Consider the following 26,711-nt stretch of genomic DNA (forward strand, 5'->3'; position numbering starts at 1 on the left):
TTATAGATCCCTACACATGAAACTATCTGCTAGCAGAATATCTCACATTGGACTCACATGCAAAATGCTGAAAGACCCTCACCAAATACAGAATAAAGTAACCGGAAAGCATAAATAGAAATGTGTAGACAAAAACTGGACTGGGAACTGCAACAAGACTGTATGCAGTGCAACAATGGAAAAACAGAAAATTAAAAAGATAAATTCAGGAAATATAAATCAATAATAGTAAATCCATACTAATACGAAGAATACGTATTTCAAAACAGCTGATGAATAGAACATCCATTAATTAAAAACTCATATATAACTTTTAAAACATTTCCCAAACACCAATAAAATATTTTACAACAGCAGACACATCAAACGCCACCCAGTAATTAACTAATAAAAAGTTTTTAAAATTCTCCGCTGTCAGTACCCGAGAGCTTTTGATTGCAGTCACCTTGAGATTGTTGTTCTCCTATCTCTCATGTGCTCATTCTCAAAGGTCAAATCAATATAATATCAAATGGGTAACCCACAGGTATAATTCTAACGAATAAATAATATCTAGATACCTGTGTATTATTTATCTCATTTATTGTTTTTTTAATCTTTAAATACAATTTCATTATTCAAATGATACACTTTAAAACATCACCCCATCATTCACACCACATACACACATGCTCAATCATTAAACAAATATTGCACCTAATTCTAATACAACAGTTCACCTATACTAATGTATTGGAGTACATCCATATACCGTTTATCAAAATACTATTGCAGTCAAAATAGCTCAAAAAATTTTTCCTATTACATTTATCAGTTTTTATTAAATAAACAATTATCAGCTTATCTTCCTCTTAGTTCCCCTTCATGTTCTTTATTTATTCATAACTTTCCTCTTTATTGTTGTACATTCCCGACGACAAGCTTTCGTTTCACCGAGGTGGTTTCCTCAGGGGACCATTATCAACTCTATAATTTCTTTTGAAGAACGGGAACTTCTCTATACATTGTATAGGATGATTGTTGCATGTGCTATCGTTGCTAAAACCATCACCTTAAATATATGAATATATGAATATTATTATCATTAACCTTAAATTCACATAAAATGTATTGTATTAAAATAAATTATTTATCCAGTCACCATCCTTAAAATCCCAGCACCCGCTTACCTATGTATCCATCTGTATAATTCCTTACCACTATTATGCTTAACTTCTTCTGTTAATCAGAACCTACCAATTAAACCAAAAAACAATATGAACCACCACCACATACCACATGATTTTATGTAGGTTCATTCTTATACATCTACCAACCTGCCAAGTTCCACTGTTTGTGTTCAATACCGTCAACATCCAGCTGCAGCGTCTTTAAACTCAACTTCTTACTCTATGGCGCTACCTTCATACACGCCACTGTTTCACAACCGCTCAATAGCTGAATCACAAACGCTGATTCCAATACATCATTTTCATCTACAACACATAACAACCCTTTGTATTTACTTTTAAACTAACCGAAGTTTTACTCCTAATACTTCATAAATTAACAACACGCCTTACCTTCCAGCATACCTCTCACTTGTGCTACACCTTTCCCCAAAACGCCGCGGTTGCGCATTACTTACTATCCACACCCTTATATTTTGAAATTCCTCCCCTCAAACATATCGGCTATCACCGCTTCTCAAAAGCTCCGCCTATCATGAATTAACCACTTTCATTGGTCAGACTACTCTATAGAAATGCACTCCATTCTATTTCTAGATTAAGGCCACCAGGGGTCACCGTTCCCCACTGAAAAATATATTGTTGTTCTTTTTTGGTTAACACCGTTGTTATATTACCCCCTCTACTTAGTTCAACTTGATACAATACACAGAATTTCAACTCCTGGACATTGTGCCTTTTCTCTTGCCAGTGTTGAACCAACGGGGCATTTTCTCTTCGAGTACGTATATTACTTAGATGTTCAATAATTCTAGTTTTTATTTTCCTCTTCGTGTGTCCTATGTAATAAAGCCCACATGGGCATACAATTACATATATAACCTGCGCTGACTCACAGTCAAACCTCCTGGGTAAATAATATGTGCACCCCGTAGATGGTATACTCAAAGAGGATGTCATGTACACCTGGGGACATACCACACAGTGACCACACTGATATTGTCCTTGCTCATCATTTACCAACCTTGGTATAGGCAAAATCGTAGACGTAAGCATATCCCTCAAAGCACGTCTCTTTTTATATGCAAAAATGGGAAACTCCTTGAACACTCCATCATCCTTAATGATGGCCCAATGCCGATAAACAATATCTTTGATATACATCACTTGATGAGAAACACACACACACACGTGGTCTCTCTCATGCTCCCACACACAAACGTTTTCTCTCACACATGCATACTCGCTCAAACCTCTCTCCCACACTCACACATACATGCACACACACGTGCGCTCTCTCTCTCATGCTCCCACACACAAACATTTTCTCTTGCACATGCATGCTCGCTCAAATCTTTCTCCCACACTCACACATACATGCACACACACACACACACACTCTCTCTCTCATGCTCCCACACACAAACATTTTCTCTCACACATGCATACTCGCTCAAACCTCTCTCCCACACTCACACATACATGCACACACACGTGCTCTCTCTCTCTCATGCTCCCACACACAAACATTTTCTCTCACACATGCATACTCGCTCAAACCTCTCTCCCACACTCACACATACATGCACACACACGTGCTCTCTCTCTCATGCTCCCACACACAAACATTTTCTCTCACACATGCATACTCACTCAAACCTCTCTCCCACACTCACACATACATGCACACACACGTGCTCTCTCTCTCTCATGCTCCCACACACAAACATTTTCTCTCACACATGCATACTCGCTCAAACCTCTCTCCCACACTCACACATACATGCCCACACACGTGCGCTCTCTCTCTCATGCTCCCACACACAAACATTTTCTCTTGCACATGCATGCTCGCTCAAATCTTTCTCCCACACTCACACATACATGCACACACACACACTCTCTCTCATGCTCCCACACACAAACATTTTCTCTTACACATGCATACTCGCTCAAACCTCTCTCCCACACTCACACATACATGCACACACACGTGCTCTCTCTCTCTCATGCTCCCACACACAAACATTTTCTCTCACACATGCATACTCGCTCAAACCTCTCTCCCACACTCACACATACATGCACACACACGTGCGCTCTCTCTCTCATGCTCCCACACACAAACATTTTCTCTTGCACATGCATGCTCGCTCAAATCTTTCTCCCACACTCACACATACATGCACACACACACACACACACACACTCTCTCTCATGCTCCCACACACAAACATTTTCTCTCACACATGCATACTCGCTCAAACCTCTCTCCCACACTCACACATACATGCACACACACGTGCTCTCTCTCTCTCATGCTCCCACACACAAACATTTTCTCTCACACATGCATACTCGCTCAAACCTCTCTCCCACACTCACACATACATGCACACACACGTGCTCTCTCTCTCATGCTCCCACACACAAACATTTTCTCTCACACATGCATACTCACTCAAACCTCTCTCCCACACTCACACATACATGCACACACACGTGCTCTCTCTCTCTCATGCTCCCACACACAAACATTTTCTCTCACACATGCATACTCGCTCAAACCTCTCTCCCACACTCACACATACATGCACACACACGTGCGCTCTCTCTCATGCTCCCACACACAAACATTTTCTCTTGCACATGCATGCTCGCTCAAATCTTTCTCCCACACTCACACATACATGCGCACACACACACACACACACACTCTCTCTCATGCTCCCACACACAAACATTTTCTCTTACACATGCATACTCGCTCAAACCTCTCTCCCACACTCACACATACATGCACACACACGTGCTCTCTCTCTCTCATGCTCCCACACACAAACATTTTCTCTCACACATGCATACTCGCTCAAACCTCTCTCCCACACTCACACATACATGCACACACACGTGTGCTCTCTCTCTCATGCTCCCACACACAAACAATTTCTCTTGCACATGCATGCTCGCTCAAATCTCTCTCCCACACTCACACATACATGCACACACACACACACACACACACTCTCTCTCATGCTCCCACACACAAACATTTTCTCTTACACATGCATACTCGCTCAAACCTCTCTCCCACACTCACACATACATGCACACACACGTGCTCTCTCTCCCTCATGCTCCCACACACAAACATTTTGTCTTGCACATGCATGCGCGCTCAAATCTTTCTCCCACACTCACACATACATGCACACACACACACACACACACACACACTCTCTCTCATGCTCCCACACACAAACATTTTCTCTTACACATGCATACTCGCTCAAACCTCTCTCCCACACTCACACATACATGCACACACACGTGCTCTCTCTCTCATGCTCCCACACACAAACATTTTCTCTTACACATGCATACTCGCTCAAACCTCTCTCCCACACTCACACATACATGCACACACACGTGCGCTCTCTCTCTCATGCTCCCACACACAAACATTTTCTCTTGCACATGCATGCTCGCTCAAATCTCTCTCCCACACTCACACATACATGCACACACACACACACACACACACACACACTCTCTCTCATGCTCCCACACACAAACATTTTCTCTTACACATGCATACTCACTCAAACCTCTCTCCCACACTCACACATACATGCACACACACGTGCTCTCTCTCTCATGCTCCCACACACAAACATTTTCTCTTACACATGCATACTCGCTCAAACCTCTCTCCCACACTCACACATACATGCACACACACGTGCGCTCTCTCTTCATGCTCCCACACACAAACATTTTCTCTTGCACATGCATGCTCGCTCAAATCTTTCTCCCACACTCACACATAAATGCACACTCATTCACACACACACGCACTCTCTCTCACACACATGCACACACATTCACTAACTCACTAGCATTCTCTCTCACTTTTCACCCCCTTGGTATCTGAAGATATTTTTTAAACAAGTTGTTTTGCTCACACTGGTCTTGGAGGAACGCAGGAGGGCTGCCTGCTAAGAGTCCTGGAGGTGTCCCATGATGTGGGAAGAGGTGGGCTGAAAGGCCCCAGTGCTGGGGGGAGAAGGAACATTATTTTTTGCTGTGGCCAATTATAAGGAGGGGCCAGAAGGTCTTCAACCAGCAATGAGGCGTGGGAAATCTGCTGGTTGCATCCCATTGGCACAGGGAGACGATAGAGGCAGAGATGGGAGAGGAAAGCCACTAGAGTGCTTCCTGCTGCTGCAGTGCTTCAGGGGAAGGAGTGCCTGAGGAGCCGGCCTAAGCCGCTGTGTGCTGCTTGGGGAGGTGCGCAGGGGAACAGGATAATTCTGTCGTGGTTCTGCTGGGGAGGAGAGTGGGGAGCTGACCCACAGTGCCGCAGCTGTCACCTCCACAGCAGGCCATGGAGAACCTCGGGGGAAGCTCGGGGGTTAAAGGGGCACTTAGAGAAGATAAGGCCATCGCAGAAAGATTAAATGATTTCTTTGCTTCGGTGTTTACTGAAGAGGATGTTGGGGAGGTACCCGTAATGGAGAAGGTTTTCATGGGTAATGATTCAGATGGACTGAACCAAATCACGGTGAACCTAGAAGATGTGGTAGGCCTGATTGACAAACTGAAGAGTAGTAAATCACCTGGACCGGATGGTATACACCCCAGAGTTCTGAAGGAACTAAAAAATGAAATTTCAGACCTATTAGTAACAATTTGTAACTTATCATTAAAATCATCCATTGTACCTGAAGACTGGAGGATAGCAAATGTAACCCCAATATTTAAAAAGGGATCCAGGGAAACTATTGACCGGTGAGCAGGACTTCAGTGCATGAAAAAATTGTGGAAATTGTTATAAAGAATAAAATCACAAAACATTTAGATAGACATGGTTTGATGGGACACAGCCAGCACGGATTTATGCAAGGGAAGTCTTGCCTAACAAATCTCCTACATTTTTTTGAAGGAGTTAATAAACATGTGGATAAAGGTGAACCGGTAGATATTGTATACTTGGATTTTCAGAAGGCGTTTGACAAAGTCCCTCATGAGAGGCTTCTAGGAAAAGTAAAAAGTCATGGGATAGGAGGCGATGTCCTTTCGTGGATTACAAACTGGTTAAAAGACAGGAAACAGAGAGTAGGATTAAATGGGCAATTTTCTCAGTGGAAGGGAGTGGACAGTGGAGTGCCTCAGGGATCTGTATTGGGACCCGTACTTTTCAATATATTTATAAATGATCTGGAAAGGAATACGACAAATGAGGTCATCAAATTTGCGGATGATACAAAATTATTCAGAGTAGTTAAATCACAAGCAGACTGTGATACATTACAGGAAGACCTTGTGAGACTGGAAAATTGGGCATCCAAATGGCAGATGAAATTTAATGTGGACAAGTGCAAGGTGATGCATATAGGGAAAAATAACCCTTGCTGTAGTTACACGATGTTAGGTTCCATATTAGGAACTACCATCCAGGAAAAAGATCTAGGTGTCATAGTGGATTGTTGCTGTTGCGGGGTGATGTGGACCCTTGGACCGGCCTGATGGAACTGGAAGCTCCGTAGAGGACAGGCCAGGAGGCGGAACCAAGCTGAAGTGCTGGAGGCGTCTTCACCCTGGAGATCCTAGATCCCCCCAGGAGGGGCCCGTAGGGATCTGGACTGCTGGGACTTAGGTGGCAGCAGCAAGTCGAATCGAAGAGAAGGTCCGAAGGTCAGGGCAGGCACAGAACAACAGAAGCAAGCCGGAGTCAGGTACCAGGAGATCAGCAGCGAGAGAAACAACCGGAGCTGGATCCGGAACAGGAACACGGAAGAGGAGACATGACCCTCCGGAAGAACTGGCAGGCTCCACAGGGCAGGAGGGCAAGGTTGGCAGGAACCGAGGCAGTAGGATCAGCAGGAACCAGGACAGTAGGTGAGCAGGAACCAAGGCAGCAGGATCAAGACGGCAACTAGACACTCCAAGGAGAGACCTCGTTGCAAGGCGAATTTCTGGAGTCAGACACCGGCCTTAAGTACTCTGCCGGCGTCTGATGTCATCCAGGGGGCTGTCCAGCACTTCCAGGTGCTGGAGCTTTAAAAGCTCCGTCTTCGCGCGTGCGTAGCCACGCGGGGGGCGGAGTCAGCGTCGGCCTCAGCGGTGTCTCACGCGTGGAGACGCCGCAGCCATGAGGCCTAGCAGGCCAGGAACCCAGCGGTTTCGCCCGCAGTCCAGAGCGAGGGTAAGCGGCCACGGCCCTGATCGTGAGAGAGGCGACCGGGGCCGCAACAGTGGATAATACTTTCGGTTCAGTGTGCTGCGGCAGTCAAAAAAGCAAACAGAATGTTAGGAATTATTAGAAAGGGAATGGTGAATAAAACGGAAAATGTCATAATGCCTCTGTATCGCTCCATGGAGAGACCGCACCTTGAATACTGTGTACAATTCTGGTCACCGCATCTCAAAAAAGATATAATTGCGATGGAGAAGGTACAGAGAAGGGCAACCAAAATGATAAGGGGAATGGAACAGCTCCCCTATGAGGAAAGACTAAAGAGGTTAGGACTTTTCAGCTTGGAGAAGAGACGGCTGAGGGGGGATATGATAGAGATCTTTAAAATCATGAGAGGTCTAGAACGGGTAGATGTGAATCGGTTATTTAGTCTTTCGAATAATAGAAGGACTAGGGGGCACTCCATGAAGTTAGCATGGGGCATATTTAAGACTAATCGGAGAAAGTTCTTTTTCACTCAACGCACAATAAAGCTCTGGAATTCATTGCCAGAGGATGTGGTTTCAGTAGTTGGAGTAACTGGATTTAAAAAGGTTTGGATAAGTTGCTAGAGGATAAATCCATAAACTGCTTAGACAGTAATTAATAAGCAAAAGTAGCTTGTGATATAACTAATGTTTGGGTACTTGCCAGGTTCTTATGGCCTGGATTGGCCACTGTTGGAATCAGGATGCTGGGCTTGATGGACCCTTGGTCTGACCCAGCATGGCAATTTCTTATGTTCTTATGTAATTTAGGAATCCTGCCGGGTACCTGTGACCTGGATTGGCCACTGTTGGAATCAGGATGCTGGGCTTGATGGACCCTTGGTCTGACCCAGTATGGCAATTTCTTATGTTCTTATGTAATTTAGGAATCCTGCCGGGTACCTGTGACCTGGATTGGCCACTGTTGGAATCAGGATGCTGGGCTTGATGGACCTTTGATCTGACCCAGCATGGCAATTTCTTATGTTCTTATGTAATTTAGGAATCCTGCCGGGTACCTGTGACCTGGATAGGCCACTGTTGGAATCAGGATGCTGGGCTTGATGGACCCTTGGTCTGACCCAGCATGGCAATTTCTTATGTTCTTATGTAATTTAGGAATCCTGCCGGGTACCTGTGACCTGGATTGGCCACTGTTGGAATCAGGATGCTGGGCTTGATGGACCCTTGGTCTGACCCAGCATGGCAATTTCTTATGTTCTTATGTAATTTAGGAATCCTGCCGGGTACCTGTGACCTGGATAGGCCACTGTTGGAATCAGGATGCTGGGCTTGATGGACCCTTGGTCTGACCCAGTATGGCAATTTCTTATGTTCTTATGTAATTTAGGAATCCTGCCGGGTACCTGTGACCTGGATTGGCCACTGTTGGAATCAGGATGCTGGGCTTGATGGACCCTTGGTCTGACCCAGCATGGCAATTTCTTATGTTCTTATGTAATTTAGGAATCCTGCCGGGTACCTGTGACCTGGATAGGCCACTGTTGGAATCAGGATGCTGGGCTTGATGGACCCTTGGTCTGACCCAGCATGGCAATTTCTTATGTTCTTATGTAATTTAGGAATCCTGCCGGGTACCTGTGACCTGGATTGGCCACTGTTGGAATCAGGATGCTGGGCTTGATGGACCCTTGATCTGACCCAGCATGGCAATTTCTTATGTTCTTATGTAATTTAGGAATCCTGCCGGGTACCTGTGACCTGGATTGGCCACTGTTGGAATCAGGATGCTGGGCTTGATGGACCCTTGGTCTGACCCAGCATGGCAATTTCTTATGTTCTTATGTAATTTAGGAATCCTGCCGGGTACCTGTGACCTGGATTGGCCACTGTTGGAATCAGGATGCTGGGCTTCATGGACCCTTGGTCTGCCCCAGTATGGCATGTTCCTATGTTCTTATCTACTTAAGCTCCAGCTCTGCAAGAATGGCGTTTGTCGCAGCGGCTCAGCGAAGAGAGAGCTGCTATAACCAACATAGACTGACCCACATGATTTGCCAGACCAGACCTTCGGGGTATGTCCAAAGCCCCGATAGGGCAATCTGCCCCTGGGAGGGAGAAAAGGGTGACCATCTCTTATTTATTTGTTTTTATATACCGACATTCGAAACAAGTATCACAATGGCTTACATGGTAACTTGAGGCATAGTTTGACAACAGTGTGATTATTACAGCAAAGCATAGAGAGAGCCCAGAACCCTCGCACGCTGTGATTATTACAGCAAAGCACAGAGAGAGCCCAGACCCCTCTCACACTGCGATTATTACAGCAAAGCACAGAGAGAGCCCAGACCCCTCTCACACTGTGATTATTACAGGAAAGCACAGAGAGAGCCCAGAACCCTCTCACACTGTGATTATTACAGCAAAGCACAGAGAGAGCCCAGAACCCTCTCACACTGTGATTATTACAGCAAAGCACAGAGAGAGCCCAGAACCCTCTCACACTGTGATTATTACAGCAAAGCACAGAGAGAGCCCAGAACCCTCTCACATTTGTGATTATTACAGCAAAGCAGAGAGAGCCCAGAACCCTCTCACACTGTGATTATTACAGCAAAGCACAGAGAGAGCCCAGAACCCTCTCACACTGTGATTATTACAGCAAAGCACAGAGAGAGCCCAGAACCCTCTCACACTGTGATTTTTACAGGTAAGCACAGAGAGAGCCCAGAACCCTCTCACACTGTGATTATTACAGCATAGCACAGAGAGCCCAGAACCCTCTCACACTGTGATTATTACAGGAAAGCACAGAGAGAGCCCAGACCCCTCTCACACTGTGATTATTACAGCAAAGCAGAGAGAGAGCCCAGAACCCTCTCACACTGTGATTATTACAGCAAAGCACAGAGAGAGCCCAGAACCCTCTCACACTGTGATTGTTACAGGTAAGCACAGAGAGAGCCCAGACCCCTCTCACACTGTGATTATTACAGCAAAGCACAGAGAGAGCCCAGAACCCTCTCACACTGTGATTTTTACAGGTAAGCACAGAGAGAGCCCAGAACCCTCTCACACTGTGATTATTACAGCATAGCACAGAGAGCCCAGAACCCTCTCACACTGTGATTATTACAGCAAAGCACAGAGAGAGCCCAGACCCCTCTCACACTGTGATTATTACAGCAAAGCACAGAGAGAGCCCAGAACCCTCTCACACTGTGATTATTACAGCAAAGCACAGAGAGAGCCCAGAACCCTCTCACACTGTGATTATTACAGGTAAGCACAGAGAGAGCCCAGACCCCTCTCACACTGTGATTATTACAGGAAAGCACAGAGAGAGCCCAGAACCCTCTCACACTGTGATTATTACAGCAAAGCACAGAGAGAGCCCAGAATCCTCTCACACTGTGATTATTACAGCAAAGCACAAGGAGAGCCCAGAACCCTCTCACACTGTGATTATTACAGCAAAGCACAGAGAGAGCCCAGAACCCTCTCACAATGTGATTTTTACAGGTAAGCACAGAGAGAGCCCAGAACCCTCTCACACTGTGATTATTACAGCAAAGCACAGAGAAAGCCCGGAACCCTCTCACGCTGTGATTATTACAGGAAAGCACAGAGAGAGCCCAGAACCCTCGCATGCTGTGATTATTACAGCAAAGCACAGAGGGAGCCCAGAACCCTCCCATGCTGTGAATATTACAGGAAAGCACAGAGAGAGCCCAGAACCCTCTCACACTGTGATTATTACATTAAAGCACAGAGAGAGCCCAGAACCCTCTCACACTGTGAATATTACAGCAAAGCACAGAGAGCCCAGAACCCTCTCACACTGTGATTATTACAGGAAAACACAGAGAGAGCCCAGAACCTTCTCACACTGTGATTATTACAGGAAAGCACAGAGAGAGCCCAGACCCCTCTCACACTGTGATTATTACAGCAAAGCACAGAGAGAGCCCAGAACCCTCTCACACTGTGATTATTACAGCAAAGCACAGAGAGAGCCCAGAACCCTCTCACACTGTGATTATTACAGGAAAGCACAGAGAGAGCCCAGAACCCTCGCACGCTGTGATTATTACATTAAAGCACAGAGAGAGCCCAGAACCCTCTCACACTGTGAATATTACAGCAAAGCACAGAGAGCCCAGAACCCTCTCACACTGTGATTATTACAGGAAACACAGAGAGAGCCCAGAACCTTCTCACACTGTGATTATTACAGGAAAGCACAGAGAGAGCCCAGACCCCTCTCACACTGTGATTATTACAGCAAAGCACAGAGAGAGCCCAGAACCCTCTCACACTGTGATTATTACAGGAAAGCACAGAGAGAGCCCAGAACCCTCTCACACTGTGATTATTACAGGAAAGCACAGAGAGAGCCCAGAACCCTCTCACGCTGTGATTATTACAGCAAAGCACAGAGAAAGCCCGGAACCCTCTCACACTGTGATTATTGCAGGAAAGCACAGAGAGAGCCCAGAACCCTCGCACGCTGTGATTATTACAGCAAAGCACAGAGGGAGCCCAGAACCCTCTCACACTGTGAATATTACAGCAAAGCACAGAGAGCCCAGAACCCTCTCACACTGTGATTATTACAGGAAAACACAGAGAGAGCCCAGAACCTTCTCACACTGTGATTATTACAGGAAAACACAGAGAGAGCCCAGAACCTTCTCACACTGTGATTATTACAGGAAAGCACAGAGAGAGCCCAGACCCCTCTCACACTGTGATTATTACAGCAAAGCACAGAGAGAGCCCAGAACCCTCTCACACTGTGATTATTACAGCAAAGCACAGAGAGAGCCCGGAACCCTCTCACACTGTGATTATTACAGGAAAGCACAGAGAGAGCCCAGAACCCTCTCACACTGTGATTATTACAGGAAAGCACAGAGAGAGCCCGGAACCCTCTCACGCTGTGATTATTACAGCAAAGCACAGAGAAAGCCCGGAACCCTCTCACACTGTGATTATTACAGGAAAGCACAGAGAGAGCCCAGAACCCTCGCATGCTGTGATTATTACAGCAAAGCACAGAGGGAGCCCAGAACCCTCCCATGCTGTGAATATTACAGGAAAGCACAGAGAGAGCCCAGAACCCTCTCACACTGTGATTATTACAGGAAAGCACAGAGAAAGCCCAGAACCCTCTCACACTGTGATTATCTCGCAAAGCACTAAGCAAGCTCGTCAGCCGGCTACTCAAATGATATCCAGATAACTTTATAAGAGAGACATGGACATCTTCAAAGTGCTACGAAATACTCCCAAAGGTCAATGACACATTAACCAAGCTCATCAGCAGGCTACTCAAACGATATCCAGATAAGTTTATATAAGGAGGCATGGATACCTACAAAGTGCTATGAAATACTCCCTAAGTCAATGACGCATTAAGGAAGCTCATCAGCAGCCTGCTGAAATTATATCCAGATAACTTTATATAAGGAGGCATGGATATCTACAAAGTTCTATGAAATACTCCCTATGTCAATGACGCATTAACCAAGCTCATCAGCAGGCTACTCAAACGATATCCAGATAACTTTATATAAGGAGGCATGGATATCTACAAAGTTCTATGAAATACTCCCTATGTCAATGACGCATTAACCAAGCTCATCAGCAGCCTGCTGAAATGATATCCAGATAACTTTATATAAGGAGGCATGGATACCTACAAAGTGCTATGAAATACTCCCAAAGGTCAATGACACATTAACCAAGCTCATCAGCAGGCTACTCAAACGATATCCAGATAACTTTATATAAGGAGGCATGGATATCTACAAAGTTCTATGAAATACTCCCTATGTCAATGACGCATTAAGGAAGCTCATCAGCAGGCTACTCAAACGATATCCAGATAACGTTATATAAGGAGGTTAGGATATCTACAAAGTGCTATGAAATACTCTCTATGTCAATGACGCATTAAGGAAGCTCGTCAGCAGGCAGCTCAAACGATATCCAGATAACTTTATATAAGGAGGTATGGATATCTTCAAAGTGCTATGAAATACTCCCTATGTCAATGACGCATTAACCAAGCTCATCAGCAGGCTACTCAAACGATATCCAGATAACTTTATGGTTAATATGTTTATTATATGATCCCAAAAAAGAACAGAGTACAATAGGCAACGAAACAAGGTAACATCCAAAAACTCAACCCAGCAACAATAGAGATCTCGTACTGAAAGGGATGACCTTGCAGCAAAATTGTAAGGATCATTACTCAGTTTTATCCCCATAAGCGGTCATTCACCACCTAATGCAGGGTGGCCAGGGTCCCCTTTACTTCCCCCCAACAATTCAAGGTCCCCGCCGTGTCTGCACCGAGAACTTCTGACCCCTCACGGTGTTCTCCCTCCCCCAGCCCCTCAATCCATGACCACCAATCACACAGTTTAGGTTTCATGCCGTCGTAACAGCTGAGTCATTGAGTACCAGACTTCTAGCGCGAGGAGGCAGTTTCTGAATGTAAGGTTCCCACGTCTGAAGAAATGTTCCTCAGGCTGCCGTGGCCACTCGAGCGGCCAAACTGTCATATTGCATTAGACGATGAAAATGTATCCGCCACGTCTAAAATGATGGTCCCGTCAGCTGCGTCCAATGAAGGAGGATAACTTTTTTCCCCACCAGTCCAGCTTTTTTTAACAAGATCCTAGAGCCCAAACTCGGGACCAAAAAGTGTGTTATACAATGAAACAACCAAAGGTAAGGAGAACAAAGCAGATGCACCCCCAGCAACCCCTCTAAATAACCCACAATTCGTCGCCAATACTGTTGTGTAGTGGGGCACGACCAAAAAACATGCGCCAGATTGCCAGTCCCCGTACCACATCGTGTACATTGAGCAGTAGGTGTTAAACCAGATTTAAACGCAATATAAGGTGAGATGTATGCTCTATGCAAAAATTTTAAGTGCATCTCTCGGAAATACATGTTACCTGTTATCGATAATACCCCCCTCACACTTCCCGCAAAGATGCGGGGTGTTAACCGAAAACTCCCATCTTTGTTCCACCTCTCAACTGGAATAACATAGTCTTCCGGGGATATTCGCCGCATCAGTCCCCTATAATACCTGGAGAGGGAGGGTTCCCTAGATGCATCAAATAGCAAAACCCCATTGAGCGCTTGGAAATTCGCCAAATATTGAGCTGTGGGTCCCAAAGACTTAATATAGTGACTGAGCTGCAGGTAGCCAAACCCATGGTGAGCAGGGATCCCATATAAATCTTGTAACGTCGGAAAGGAGAAATACCTCCCCTCCTCATCAAACACATGTCCCAGGTACTCTACCCCCTTAGACTGCCAACTTTGAAAACAAGCTGTAGTGGAACCAGGTGTAAACTCCGGGTTACCAAGCCAGGAGACAAAATATGCACATTGTCGAGGGATCCCTAAGAATTTAGTGAGAAGGACCCAAGCCTTCCTGATTGGGGAGATCAAAAGATGCTTTGACAATAAAGATGGTAGCGCATTCCCCGATCCCATCAATACGTGGCTTAACGCCAATGGTCTGGTGAAAGTTTTTTCTGCCAATAGATTAATAAAGGGAGTCTTCCCCACCAACCATCCACGGATTAATCGCATGTTCGCCGCCAAACCATAACGTTGAAGGCTTGGCACCCCCATCCCCCCGTCCACCCAAGGCTGCCGCAGCCAACTTAACGATATCCTGGCCTTACCCCCTTTCCAGATGAACTGTCGTAGGAGCTGATCCACCCTACGAAGATCTCTGGTTAACAACAAGAGCGGGTAATTCTGTAATATGTACAGCCACTTAGGCAATATTACCATCTTAAATAACGCTATCCTCCCCGCCAGGAAAAGTGGCAGATGACGCCAAGCCGATAACTTCTCCTGTGTAAGCTGTAGAAGGGGAGTAATATTGCGAGAGTAAATAGTATGTAATTCCGGGGCAATATGGATACCCAGGTACTTAAGAGAGCCAGGGGCCCACTTTAAAGGGAAGGGTCCCTCCCAACGGTCCCGAAGAGATTCAGGGAAGGCCAGCGCTTCAGATTTATTCCAGTTAATCCTCATCCCGGAAATTGCCGAGTAATGGCCATATACCTGAAGCAAAGTTCGCAATGAGCAGGCCGGAGAGGTAAGAAAAACCAAGACATCGTTGGCATAGGCCACGTACTTAAACACCTCCCGTTGCTTCCCCGCCAGAAATTGGATCCCCCTAATAGCGGGATGAGCTTGTATTGCCAAGAGAAAGGGCTCTAGTGTCAACAAAAAGAGTAGAGGCGAGAGCGGACAGCCCTGCCTGGTTCCCCATTCCACCACAAAGGGTGCCGACAACCCCCCATTAACTTGTAGGCGTGCCTCTGGACAAGTGTAGATAAGTTGCACCGCTTGATAGAAAAAGCCACTAAACCCCATTAGTTGTAACACCTGATATATAAAACCCCATTCCACCCTGTCGAAAGCTTTTTCAGCGTCCAAGCTGATAACCAAATAGGGATCAGCCACCCGGTGACACAACGCCATTGCAGTAACCACCTGTCTGATGTTTCTCAGGGCATACCGCTGTTTCACAAATCCCACCTGTCCAGGTTGTATAAGCGAAGGCAGGACATTCGCCAACCTTTCCGCCAGAATTTTTGTTAAAATTTTGTGATCTACATTTAACAGGGAGATGGGGCGATAAGATTCGGGGAGTAGAGGATCCTTACCCGGCTTCGGGATTAGAGTAACATACGCTTGGTTACCTCGGACAGGGAAGGTACCCTGAGCTATAAGCGAGTTAAAAACCTTAGGCAACAGCCCCGACAAGGGCACCCTCAGACATTGATAAAACTCAGCACTATACCCATCGGGGCCCGGAGATTTTAATTTATGCAAGGACTTAATTACTCGGGAAACTTCTTCCTCAGAAATCGGTTCATTAAGATATCTGTTGAACTCTAAGGTCAAGGAAGGGAGCTGAATCGACTCTCCAAAAGTGTCCCATTTAGAACTATCCCATCCTTCAGATTGATACACTTTAGTATAATATTCATGAAATGCCCGACATATACCTTCCGTATCTGTCACTATCTGCTGCCTGACGGTTCGAAAGGCAGGAATATGCCGAGACCCCCTGGCAGATTTAACTAAATTAGCTAGCATTTTACCTGACTTTTGACTAAATTGAAAAAGCTTGTATTGGTAAAAAAGCAGGCTTTTCTTCGCCCTAGTATGTAAGAGAGTATTAACAGCCGTTTGCAAGGCAAGGTATTGTGCTCTGCGCACCCCAGACGGGCCCAGGAGAAGCTCCTTTTTCGCTTTTTGCAGCTGGGCAGTCAACGTCAGGAGCTGTTTGTCGATGGTTTTTTTCCTATGAGCCACATAAGATATAATGGCACCGGCAACACCGCCTTAGCCGTGTTCCAAAAAAGGATAGGATTATCCTTATGTGCTGCATTGTCAGCCTCAAAAACTGCCCAACTATCTGTTACGTGTTTGTGAAATAAAGCGTCATCAGCCAAATAAAAGGGATACTTCCAACGGAAGCCATTAGACGTCTTAAAGGGATTAGAGAGCTCCACCCACACTGGGGCGTGATCTGAGAGGATTACATCATCAATCCCAGCAGCTAGCACCCTAGAAAAACTATGAGAACTCAATAACAAATAATCCAGTCTGGCATGGGAGCCATGTGCCCTAGAAATATGGGTAAATTCTTTTTCCATGGGATGCAACACCCTCCAAACATCAAGAAGATGCAACGAAGTCTCCATCGACTTTATCCCCTTGCTAGGTCCCCCTAAAAGCCTCGCCCTCGAGTCCTTATCAAGTGTGGGGTCCCTAACAGCATTAAAGTCCCCACCAATAATTATCATGTCATCTATATAAGATAACAGGAGGGCTTGTATCCCCTGAAAAAAGGAAGCGCTATAGACGTTGGGGGCATATATATTGCAGAGAATAAGCGGAGCATTATTATACCTCCCCTCCAATATCAGGTAACGACCTGCCGGGACCTGTATGACCTTGATAATCTGAATCGCTAGGGACCTCCTGAGTAAGATAGCTACCCCCGCCGAGTGCGAGGTACCAGGGGCAGCATACACCTCGCCCACCCAGCGCTGTTTCAATTTGTCATGTTCCGAGGCAGTCAGATGCGTCTCCTTTAAGAAGGCCAAATCAGCCCCTTTTTTGTTCAGGACTTGTAAGAGTTTAGTCCGTTTAATGGGTGAATTAATGCCCCCCACATTCCAAGAAACAAACTTAAGATTACTAGTACTCAAGAGGTATCAGGTAACAAAGGCATGTAACAAAAGACTGGAGATATTTGAAGAGGGAAGAGCCTCCCAGCTGGACCCCCCCTCCCCCAACCAGCAACATTACACGTCAGAAACCTTTCAGTGTACAGACCAAGTTGTATCCTAATCCGGCCATGGATCTCTTCCGTAGTTCCCCAAACCCCTCCTCCCCCTCCCAACCCCCCCCCATGTCCCCTCCCCCCCCTTTACTCCTTTGACTCCAACTAAACCCCCTGAACATCCCCACCATCGAAACAGGTGGGTGAAGATCACTTAGACCTAGTGCCCGACCCCCCCCCCCTCCCCTCCCCCCATCCATCCACATCCACTCCATTCCACATTCATAACAACATTCACACAGAGGCAAAACACCATGTAACAGCCAATTCACCCACAGAGCGCGGGCAAGAGATGTAAAAAAGTAAAAGGAAAAAGAAAACCCAATGTCAACAAAACTGTCCCCTGCTACATCCGTGCAGCCCATCCAGTATTTGACGGACAAAGGAGGCCGATACAAAAAAAAAAAGGAGAAAAGAAGACAAAAAAATAATTAAATAAAGACAAGTCAACAAGAGGGCAGTTTAGCGATTTTAGCCTCACTCTTCAAACTGCCCAATATACAAAGTCCCACGCAGCTACGAGTATGGTCCCAAACAGAATAGTCTCCACCAATCAGACAGAAAGTTCCCGAGCTGCTAAGTCCCACAGAGAAAAAAAAATTAAAAACAACTGTAATCCAGTCCAGATGGGAAAAACTCCAAAAAATGACCAAGAGCAGGGAAAAGAATGGCACGCCACGTCACTTCTTACGGGTCTTAGGTAACCCAGCCAGCCGGCCTCAGAAGCTAATGAACCTCCGTCACCCTCCACTACGGCGCAGCATCACTCCTTCCCTGGATCAGGCTCTGGTAGGGCACTTATATATTTTTTGATAGCCTCCTCTCCGGAGAACCATTTCACCCCGTGCGTCGTGGAGACTCGTAGCCGGGCTGGATAAATCAGTGCTGCTCTCAAGCCCCGCTTATAGAGTTGTGTGCAGTAGGGAACCAGCTTCCGCCGCTGCTGCGCCACAGCATGGGAAAAATCTTGAAAAATCAAGATTGGGGAATTGTCATAGACAGGCTTACACCCCTGCTGCATCGCTCGGATGATGGCGGCTTTATGAGAAAAGTTAAGCAGCTTTGCGATCACCACCCGAGGCCTGCTCTGATTGTCACGCCGAACCCCCAGCCTGTGCGCTCTCTCCACCCGGAGGGTGCCCGACAGCCCCGAAAGCTTCAAAGCTGTCGGCAGCCAACCCTCTAAGAAATTGGGAAGCTGGTCCTCCGCCAACCCCTCCGGGATGCCCACCAACCTGATATTTGCCCTTCGGGACCTGTTTTCCAGCTCCTCTATTTTTTGGGCCTGTTTCTCCAGCTCCAGCTTAAGTCGCGCAATATCTGTTTGCGCCACGTGGAGGCCATCCTGATTCGCCGAGACCCTCGCCTCTACGTCCCCGAAGCGCTGTTCAATAACCGCCAGTCCTGCTGTGAGCTCCTGGAGCTGGGCCGATATTTTTTGTAATTCGGGGTTCAAAGCCACCAATACCGCCGCCGTCAGCTCCGCGGTAGAAGGCGAGGGCACAGAGCCCTGCTCAGGCATCCCGGCAGCCATGTTCGGGGTCGGATCCGGCGTTCGGGCCCTCTCCCAATCCTTGTCCTTCTCCTTATTTTTGGTCCCCGCACGCGTCGCCATCCAAATTATTGGGGCCTCTGTGATGCCCAAAGTATTAGCAGCCGACACCTGCCTCTGTAGACAAAAAAACTGCGTGGGATGTGGATGGATGGCCCGGGCCTAGGCACCCCGACGAGAACTCACATCCGTCCTCGTCAAGGCGTCACGTGATCTCCATCCAGATAACTTTATATAAGGAGGCATGGATATCTACAAAGTGCTATGAAATACTCTCTATGTCAATGACGCATTAACCAAGCTCATCAGCCGCCTGCTGAAATGATATCCAGATAACTTTATATAAGGAGGTATGGATATCTACAAAGTTCTATGAAATACTCCCTATGTCAATGACGCATTAACCAAGCTCATCAGCAGGCTACTCAAATGATATCCAGATAACTTTATATAAGGAGGCATGGATATCTACAAAGTGCTATGAAATACTCTCTATGTCAATGACGCATTAAGGAAGCTCATCAGCAGGCTACTCAAACGATATCCAGATAACTTTATATAAGGAGGCATGGATATCTACAAAGTGCTATGAAATACTCCCTATGTCAATGACGCATTAACCAAGCTCGTCAGCAGCCTGCTGAAATGATATCCAGATAACTTTATATAAGGAGGCATGGATATCTACAATGTTCTATGAAATACTCCCTATGTCAATGACGCATTAACCAAGCTCATCAGCAGGCTGCTCATGGATACCTACAAAGTGCTATGAAATACTCCCTAAGTCAATGACGCATTAACCAAGCTCATCAGCAGGCTACTCAAATGATATCCAGATAACTTTATATAAGGAGCCATGGATATCTACAAAGTGCTATGAAATACTCCCTATGTCAATGACGCATTAAGGAAGCTCATCAGCCGCCTGCTGAAATGATATCCAGATAACTTTATATAAGGAGGCATGGATATCTACAAAGTTCTATGAAATACTCCCTATGTCAATGACACATTAACCAAGCTCATCAGCAGGCTACTCAAACGATATCCAGATAACTTTATATAAGTAGGCATGGATATCTACAAAGTGCTATGAAATACTCTCTATGTCAATGATGCATTAACGAAGCTCATCAGCAGGCTACTCAAACGATATCCAGATAACTTTATATAAGGAGGCATGGATATCTACAAAGTGCTATGAAATACTCTCTATGTCAATGACGCATTAACCAAGCTCATCAGCAGGCTACTCAAACGATATCCAGATAACTTTATATAAGGAGGCATGGATATCTACAAAGTGCTATGAAATACTCTCTATGTCAATGATGCATTAACGAAGCTCATCAGCAGGCTACTCAAACGATATCCAGATAACTTTATATAAGGAGGCATGGATATCTACAAAGTGCTATGAAATACTCTCTAAGTCAATGACGCATTAACCAAGCTCATCAGCAGGCTACTCAAACGATATCCAGATAACTTTATATAAGGAGGTATGGATATCTACAAAGTTCTATGAAATACTCCCTATGTCAATGACGCATTAACCAAGCTCATCAGCAGCCTGCTGAAATGATATCCAGATAACTTTATATAAGGAGGCATGGATATCTACAAAGTGCTATGAAATACTCTCTATGTCAATGACGTATTAAGGAAGCTCGTCAGCAGGCTTCTCAAACTATATCCAGATAACTCGAAAACGGAGACATGGACATGGGTCCAATGGGCTAGTTGTGGGTTGCATTGAGGATAAAATTGTTTCTAAATCCTGCTGTTAATGTGACAGAACTCATGCCAGATAACCTTAGAGACAGTTTGTGTCCTGTCGAACAAGGGAGTAGTCTGGTCAGAACAATGTGCTCATCCTGTCTTCTCAGTCATTCCAGAATGATAAGGATATATCCCAGCTGCTAACCATAGAAGTTTAACTGCTTGCAAGATATCATCATTTTGAAATCACCAGCTCCATTTTGATAGCTCCAGCACTGATCGCCTTCCATCTCCAGTCCTCCTTCCTCCCTCTCTCTCTCCCTTCCTACCCACCTCACTCTTCTCTACTCCCTCACTTCTCCTCCTCTTGCTCCTTTCCCTGTTAGGCCAAAAGAGCATTGATCCAGTTTCAAACTGGTAGCCTGATGGGACGAGAAGCAGGAGGCTTGTGTCTGGGCCTCTTGCTGGCTCTAGAGAAAGGAAACAGAGCAAGCAGAAAGGCCTTTCCTGCTCTCCTAAGCCCAGAGCTGTAACTCAGCCGAGGATTTGCCTTGGTCCTCAGGAGCTTAAAAGAATTGCTGGGAACACGACACAATACGGCTCCCAGCTGATAGGACTCCGAGGAGACCCCTGTGGGTAAGCGCATCTGTGCCTGTAAAGGGAAGCAGTGAATTCTCGTGTTAACCCTGTAACCTACTGTGGACTGAGCTGCACGAGACATTTGCTTTCTGCATCCCCTTATTAACCCTGGAGAGAAGGGATCTGCGATCTGATACCTCAGCCTGCAGAAGTAAGCTAGCCTCTCCTTGCTTCCTGTTATAGTGTTGCTAAAATAATCCCCGACAGTGGGATGCTTGCAGGTGCCCCAGTAACCTGACGCTCCCCATCATGACCTTGACCTCTCTCGCATCACTTACCTCCTTCTCTTCCTTCGGCACTTTCTTATAGAAAACCTTCTCTGCGTCTCCGATCCAGACCACTGAGGGCTGTATTTTCTTTGCTACCTGCAATATACGAAAGAGAAAGCTGGAAAGATCTTCAGAAAGTGCACCCAGTGAAGCGAGCATCCTTAGAAACCGCAGCGTCCCAGCATCTCCTCAGACCTGAGCCAATGGTGGATGGCACCGCGTGCAGGTAAAACTGATGGCTGGGTACACCCGCAGTCTTCCACATCACGAAGTTACCAGCTAATACATTTAAAACTAATAAGGGAAAATATTTTTTTACTCAACGCATAATTAATTCTTTGCCGGAGGCTGTGGTGAAAGCTATTAGTGTTGCTGTGTTTCAAAAAGGTTTGGACAAGTTCCTGAAGGAAAAGTCCATTAACTATTATTAAGGTGGAGCTGCAGAAATCCACTGCTTATTCTTGAGATCAGCAGCTTGGATTCTCTCTACCCTCTTGGGATCCTGCCGGGTACCTGTGACCTGGATTGGTCACTGTTGGAATCAGGATGCTGGGCTTGATGGACCCTTGGTCTGACCCAGTATGGCAATTTCTTATGTTCTTAGGTAATTTAGGAATCCTGCTGGGTACCTGTGACCTGGATTGGCCACTGTTGGAAACAGGATGCTGGGCTTGATGGACCTTTGATCTGACCCAGCATGGCAATTTCTTATGTTCTTATGTAATTTAGGAATCCTGCCGGGTACCTGTGACCTGGATTGGTCACTGTTGGAATCAGGATGCTGGGCTTGATGGACCCTTGGTCTGACCCAGTATGGCAATTTCTTATGTTCTTAGGTAATTTAGGAATCCTGCTGGGTACCTGTGACCTGGATTGGCCACTGTTGGAAACAGGATGCTGGGCTTGATGGACCTTTGATCTGACCCAGTATGGCAATTTCTTATGTTCTTATGTAATTTAGGAATCCTGCCGGGTATCTGTGACCTGGATTGGCCACTGTTGGAATCAGGATGCTGGGCTTGATGGACCTTGGTCTGACCCAGCATGGCAATTTCTTATGTTCTTATGTAATTTAGGAATCCTGCCGGGTACCTGTGACCTGGATTGGCCACTGTTGGAATCAGGATGCTGGGCTTGATGGACCCTTGGTCTGACCCAGCATGGCAATTTCTTATGTTCTTATGTAATTTAGGAATCCTGCCGGGTACCTGTGACCTGGATTGGCCACTGTTGGAAACAGGATGCTGGGCTTGATGGACCTTTAGTCTGACTCAGTATGGCAATTTCTTATTTATTTATTTTTCTATACCGATGTTGGTGTATACCTTCACACCGGTTTACAATATTCCAACGTCCCTTATCGCGTGCGAGCCACTTGGAAAATGACCCCCTTAGAGTTCCTTCAGCCCAGGCAGGCTAAAGAAAAGCAGAGGATTCTGGGGATTTCCTTCTCCATGTTGGTTTTCTGTTCAGGCACACTCATCAATTTTCTTTGCATTGTCTAGATATCCTTTTATATTGTTGTATTATTATCTTTGCATTGTCTAGCTATCCTTTTCAAGCAATAGCTAGTTATTTATTTATTTATTTAAAAACTTTTATATACCGGTATTAGTATGCATACATCATACCGGTTTACAATGTAACTTTAAAGGTAGAAATTACAATGAACAGGGAGGGCGAACAAGGAGGAGTATACAAAGAGCAGGAGGTGGAGGAATTTAAGCAATAAATAAAAACTGCAACGGACTATTTACAGGAATATACAAGGCGTAGGCGAGATACTTGCAGAAGTCGGTGTACTTAATCAGGGTAGGCTTGTCGGAAGAGCCATGTTTTAAGTTTTTTTCTGAACTTGGCGTAACATGGCTCTAGCCTGAGAGTGGTAGGGAGGGCGTTCCATTGTTTAGGGCCTGCAATGGATAGTGCACGGTCCCTAGTAGAGGAGAGGTGGGCTTTTTTCAAAGGGGGAATGGAGAGGGTGCCTTTGTTGACAGTGCGAGTGGGTCGTTCAGTGCGTATAGGACGAAAGGGTTCATCCAACCAATTGGAATTGTGCGAGTGGATGGACTTGTGCACTATGGTTAGAATTTTGAAGAGAATTCGGGATGCGATGGGGAGCCAGTGGAGTTCTTTGAGTATTGGGGTAATGTGATCAGCTTTCCTTGAGTTGGTGATGACCCTGGCGATGGCATTCTGGAGCATTTGTAAGGGCTTGGTGGTGGAGGAGGGTAGGCCAAGGAAGAGGGCATTACAGTAGTCCAGCTTTGAGGAAAGGGTGGCTTGGATGACGGTGCGGAAGTCATGATAGTGGAGGAGGGGTCTGAGTTTCTTCAGGATGTGAAGCTTGAAGAAACCTTCTTTGAGGATGGAGTTGATCTGTTTTTTGAGATTGAGTTGTTGATCTATGATAACCCCAAGGTCTCTTACTGTGGGTTGGGGTGTTATGACGTTGAAAGCTGGATCGTTGGAGATCGGTGGTTTGGGAGGGAGGTGAGGAGAGATAAGGAGCAGCTCTGTTTTGGAGGAGTTTAGAGCGAGGTGGATGTTGGTGAGGAAGTCATTGATGTTGGCAAGACATGTGTTCCAGAAGGCAAGGGCATCTGAGAGAGAGTTGTGAATGGGAATGACGATTTGAACGTCATCTGCATAGAGGTAGAATTTGAGGCCGAGGTCTGTGAGGAGCTGACATAGAGGTGTGAGATAAATGTTGAAAAGGGTGGAGGAGAGGGAGGAGCCTTGTGGGACACCTTGAGACAAGGGATAGAGGGTGGAGTTGGCATTTCCTATCTTGACGGAGAACTTTCTGTTAGATAAGTAGGATTTAAACCATAGTAGGGCTAGGCCTGAGATGCCTATTTCGGATAGCCGGTTGATGAGGAGGTTGTGGTTGATGGTATCAAAGGCAGCTGAGATGTCGAGTAGGGCGAGGAGGTAACAGTTGCCTCGGTCCATGCCTATGAGTAAGTGGTCCGTGAGGGAGAGCAGGAGGGTTTCTGTATTGAGGTATTTACGGAAGCCGTATTGGGCTGGATGCAGAATGTTGTTGCTTTCTAAATATTCTGTAAGTTGGATGTTTACAATCTTTTCCATAATTTTGGATTATGTTAGAAGCATTATTTTAGTTTAGATTGTTTTTATAATTTAAGTTTTAGAGTTGAGTTTCTTTTTTAATTTACTTAGATATTAGTATTTTGATTATTGCTTTTCTTGTTTTTTTATGACATTCATGTACTTTTTATTCCTTTTTATGTATTTTATGTTTTTACTTTCCAGACCCCAACTGAACCTTAATTGACCATTAACTAACGCTAAGACTTTTTCTTAACATGGTAAATAATAATTCTACCTCAACAGGGTAATTCATTAACGTTGCAAATGCCGTAACTTAGTACACACCATTAATTGGCAAACTTGTTCTCTATGTTAAATTCCTAGCTCCTTTTCTTGGTTCCAAGTTGTGTAATTCCCTTGTTTTATTGTAACTGCAACCTTTTATCAACACTTGTTAATGTTTATTATTATTATTATTTATTATTATTTTGTGTTCCTTCACCACTTGTTAATTGTAAACCGGCATGATGCGCTATTCATCCCGAATGCCGGTATAGAAAAACTTAAAATAAATAAATAATACTACCTTACAAAACATTGTTACAGGAGTGAGGGTATGCACCAACACCGGTATAAAAAAACCTAATCAAATAAATAAATAAATAAATAAATATTGTTATATTTTCTTTGCATTGTGTAGGTATCCTTTTATTTTATTGTACTGTTATCTTTGCATTGTCTAGGTATGTTTTCATGTTACTGTGTTTTGAGTTTAGTTGCTTTAATTGATTAGGAATTTTGCCTAATGTGTTGTTTTTTTATAATCATGTTTGCTCTGTTCATGTTTATTTTGGTATCCACTTAGCATAGATGTGCTAATATAGGCGGAAGAGAAGCAACTTTAAAGTTATGATGCTGCTAAATTCTCAGACCGGATCACATCGCACTGAATATAGTCGTGTAAAGTTATGTATTTATTTATTTATTTTTAATTTGTATATACCGATGTTCTTGTATGAAATACAAATCACTCCGGTTTACATATAACAGTGAAATGCCCAACAAAGGGGAGGGGCTTTACATAGAACATTAGAGGAATAGAGCAAAGTAGAAATTACAAATTAAACATAGTATAGTATAGATACAAGAAACGTATGAAATCAAAATCATAGTGCAGTTAAAAAGTCATAATGGGATAATTCAATGAGGTATCCCCTAATTGGGTTTATCATAGCATCTAGGCAGCCTTAAGTGTCTGGGAAGGCTTGGCGGAAAAGCCAGGTTTTTAGCTTTTTTTTGAACTCCTGATGATCTGGTTCTAGTCTTAGATCTGGAGGGAGCGCGTTCCATTGGTGTGGGCCTGCCTGAGGATAGTGCTCGTTTGCTCAGTGATGATTTTATCGGCGGGGCATGCAGGGTGCCTTTGTATGCGCTTCTAATTGGTCTGGAAGATGTATGAGGTTGAAGTTGTGTGCTTAACATGATAGGAGCAAGTTTGTGTGTCGCTTTGTGGACGATTGTGAGAACTTTGTAGAGTATTCTGTGATTAATAGGAAGCCAATGAAGGTTGCGAAGGATTGGAGTGATATGATCTCTTTTATTAGAGTTTGTGAGGATTCTGGCGGCGGCGTTCTGTACCATCTGTAAGGGTTTGATAGTGTTTGTGGGGAGACCGAGAAGAAGGGAGTTGCAATAATCGAGCTTAG

At 45.2% G+C, this 26,711-nt stretch overlaps 1 protein-coding gene across 1 annotated transcript in view; it reads right to left on the bottom strand.

Annotated features, from left to right (window-relative positions):
- The window catches only part of LOC115083430 (dynein regulatory complex protein 11-like), a 378,622-nt gene that overhangs the window by 38,745 nt on the left and 313,166 nt on the right, over window positions 1-26,711 (bottom strand). The window contains exon 16 of the mRNA XM_029587237.1: window positions 21,961-22,047. Coding sequence (XP_029443097.1) covers window positions 21,961-22,047 — 87 coding nt within the window. The remainder of the gene's footprint in view (window positions 1-21,960; window positions 22,048-26,711) is intronic.

Source organism: Rhinatrema bivittatum, chromosome 2, assembly GCF_901001135.1.
Source record: "Rhinatrema bivittatum chromosome 2, aRhiBiv1.1, whole genome shotgun sequence".
Taxonomy (NCBI): Eukaryota; Metazoa; Chordata; class Amphibia; order Gymnophiona; family Rhinatrematidae; genus Rhinatrema; species Rhinatrema bivittatum.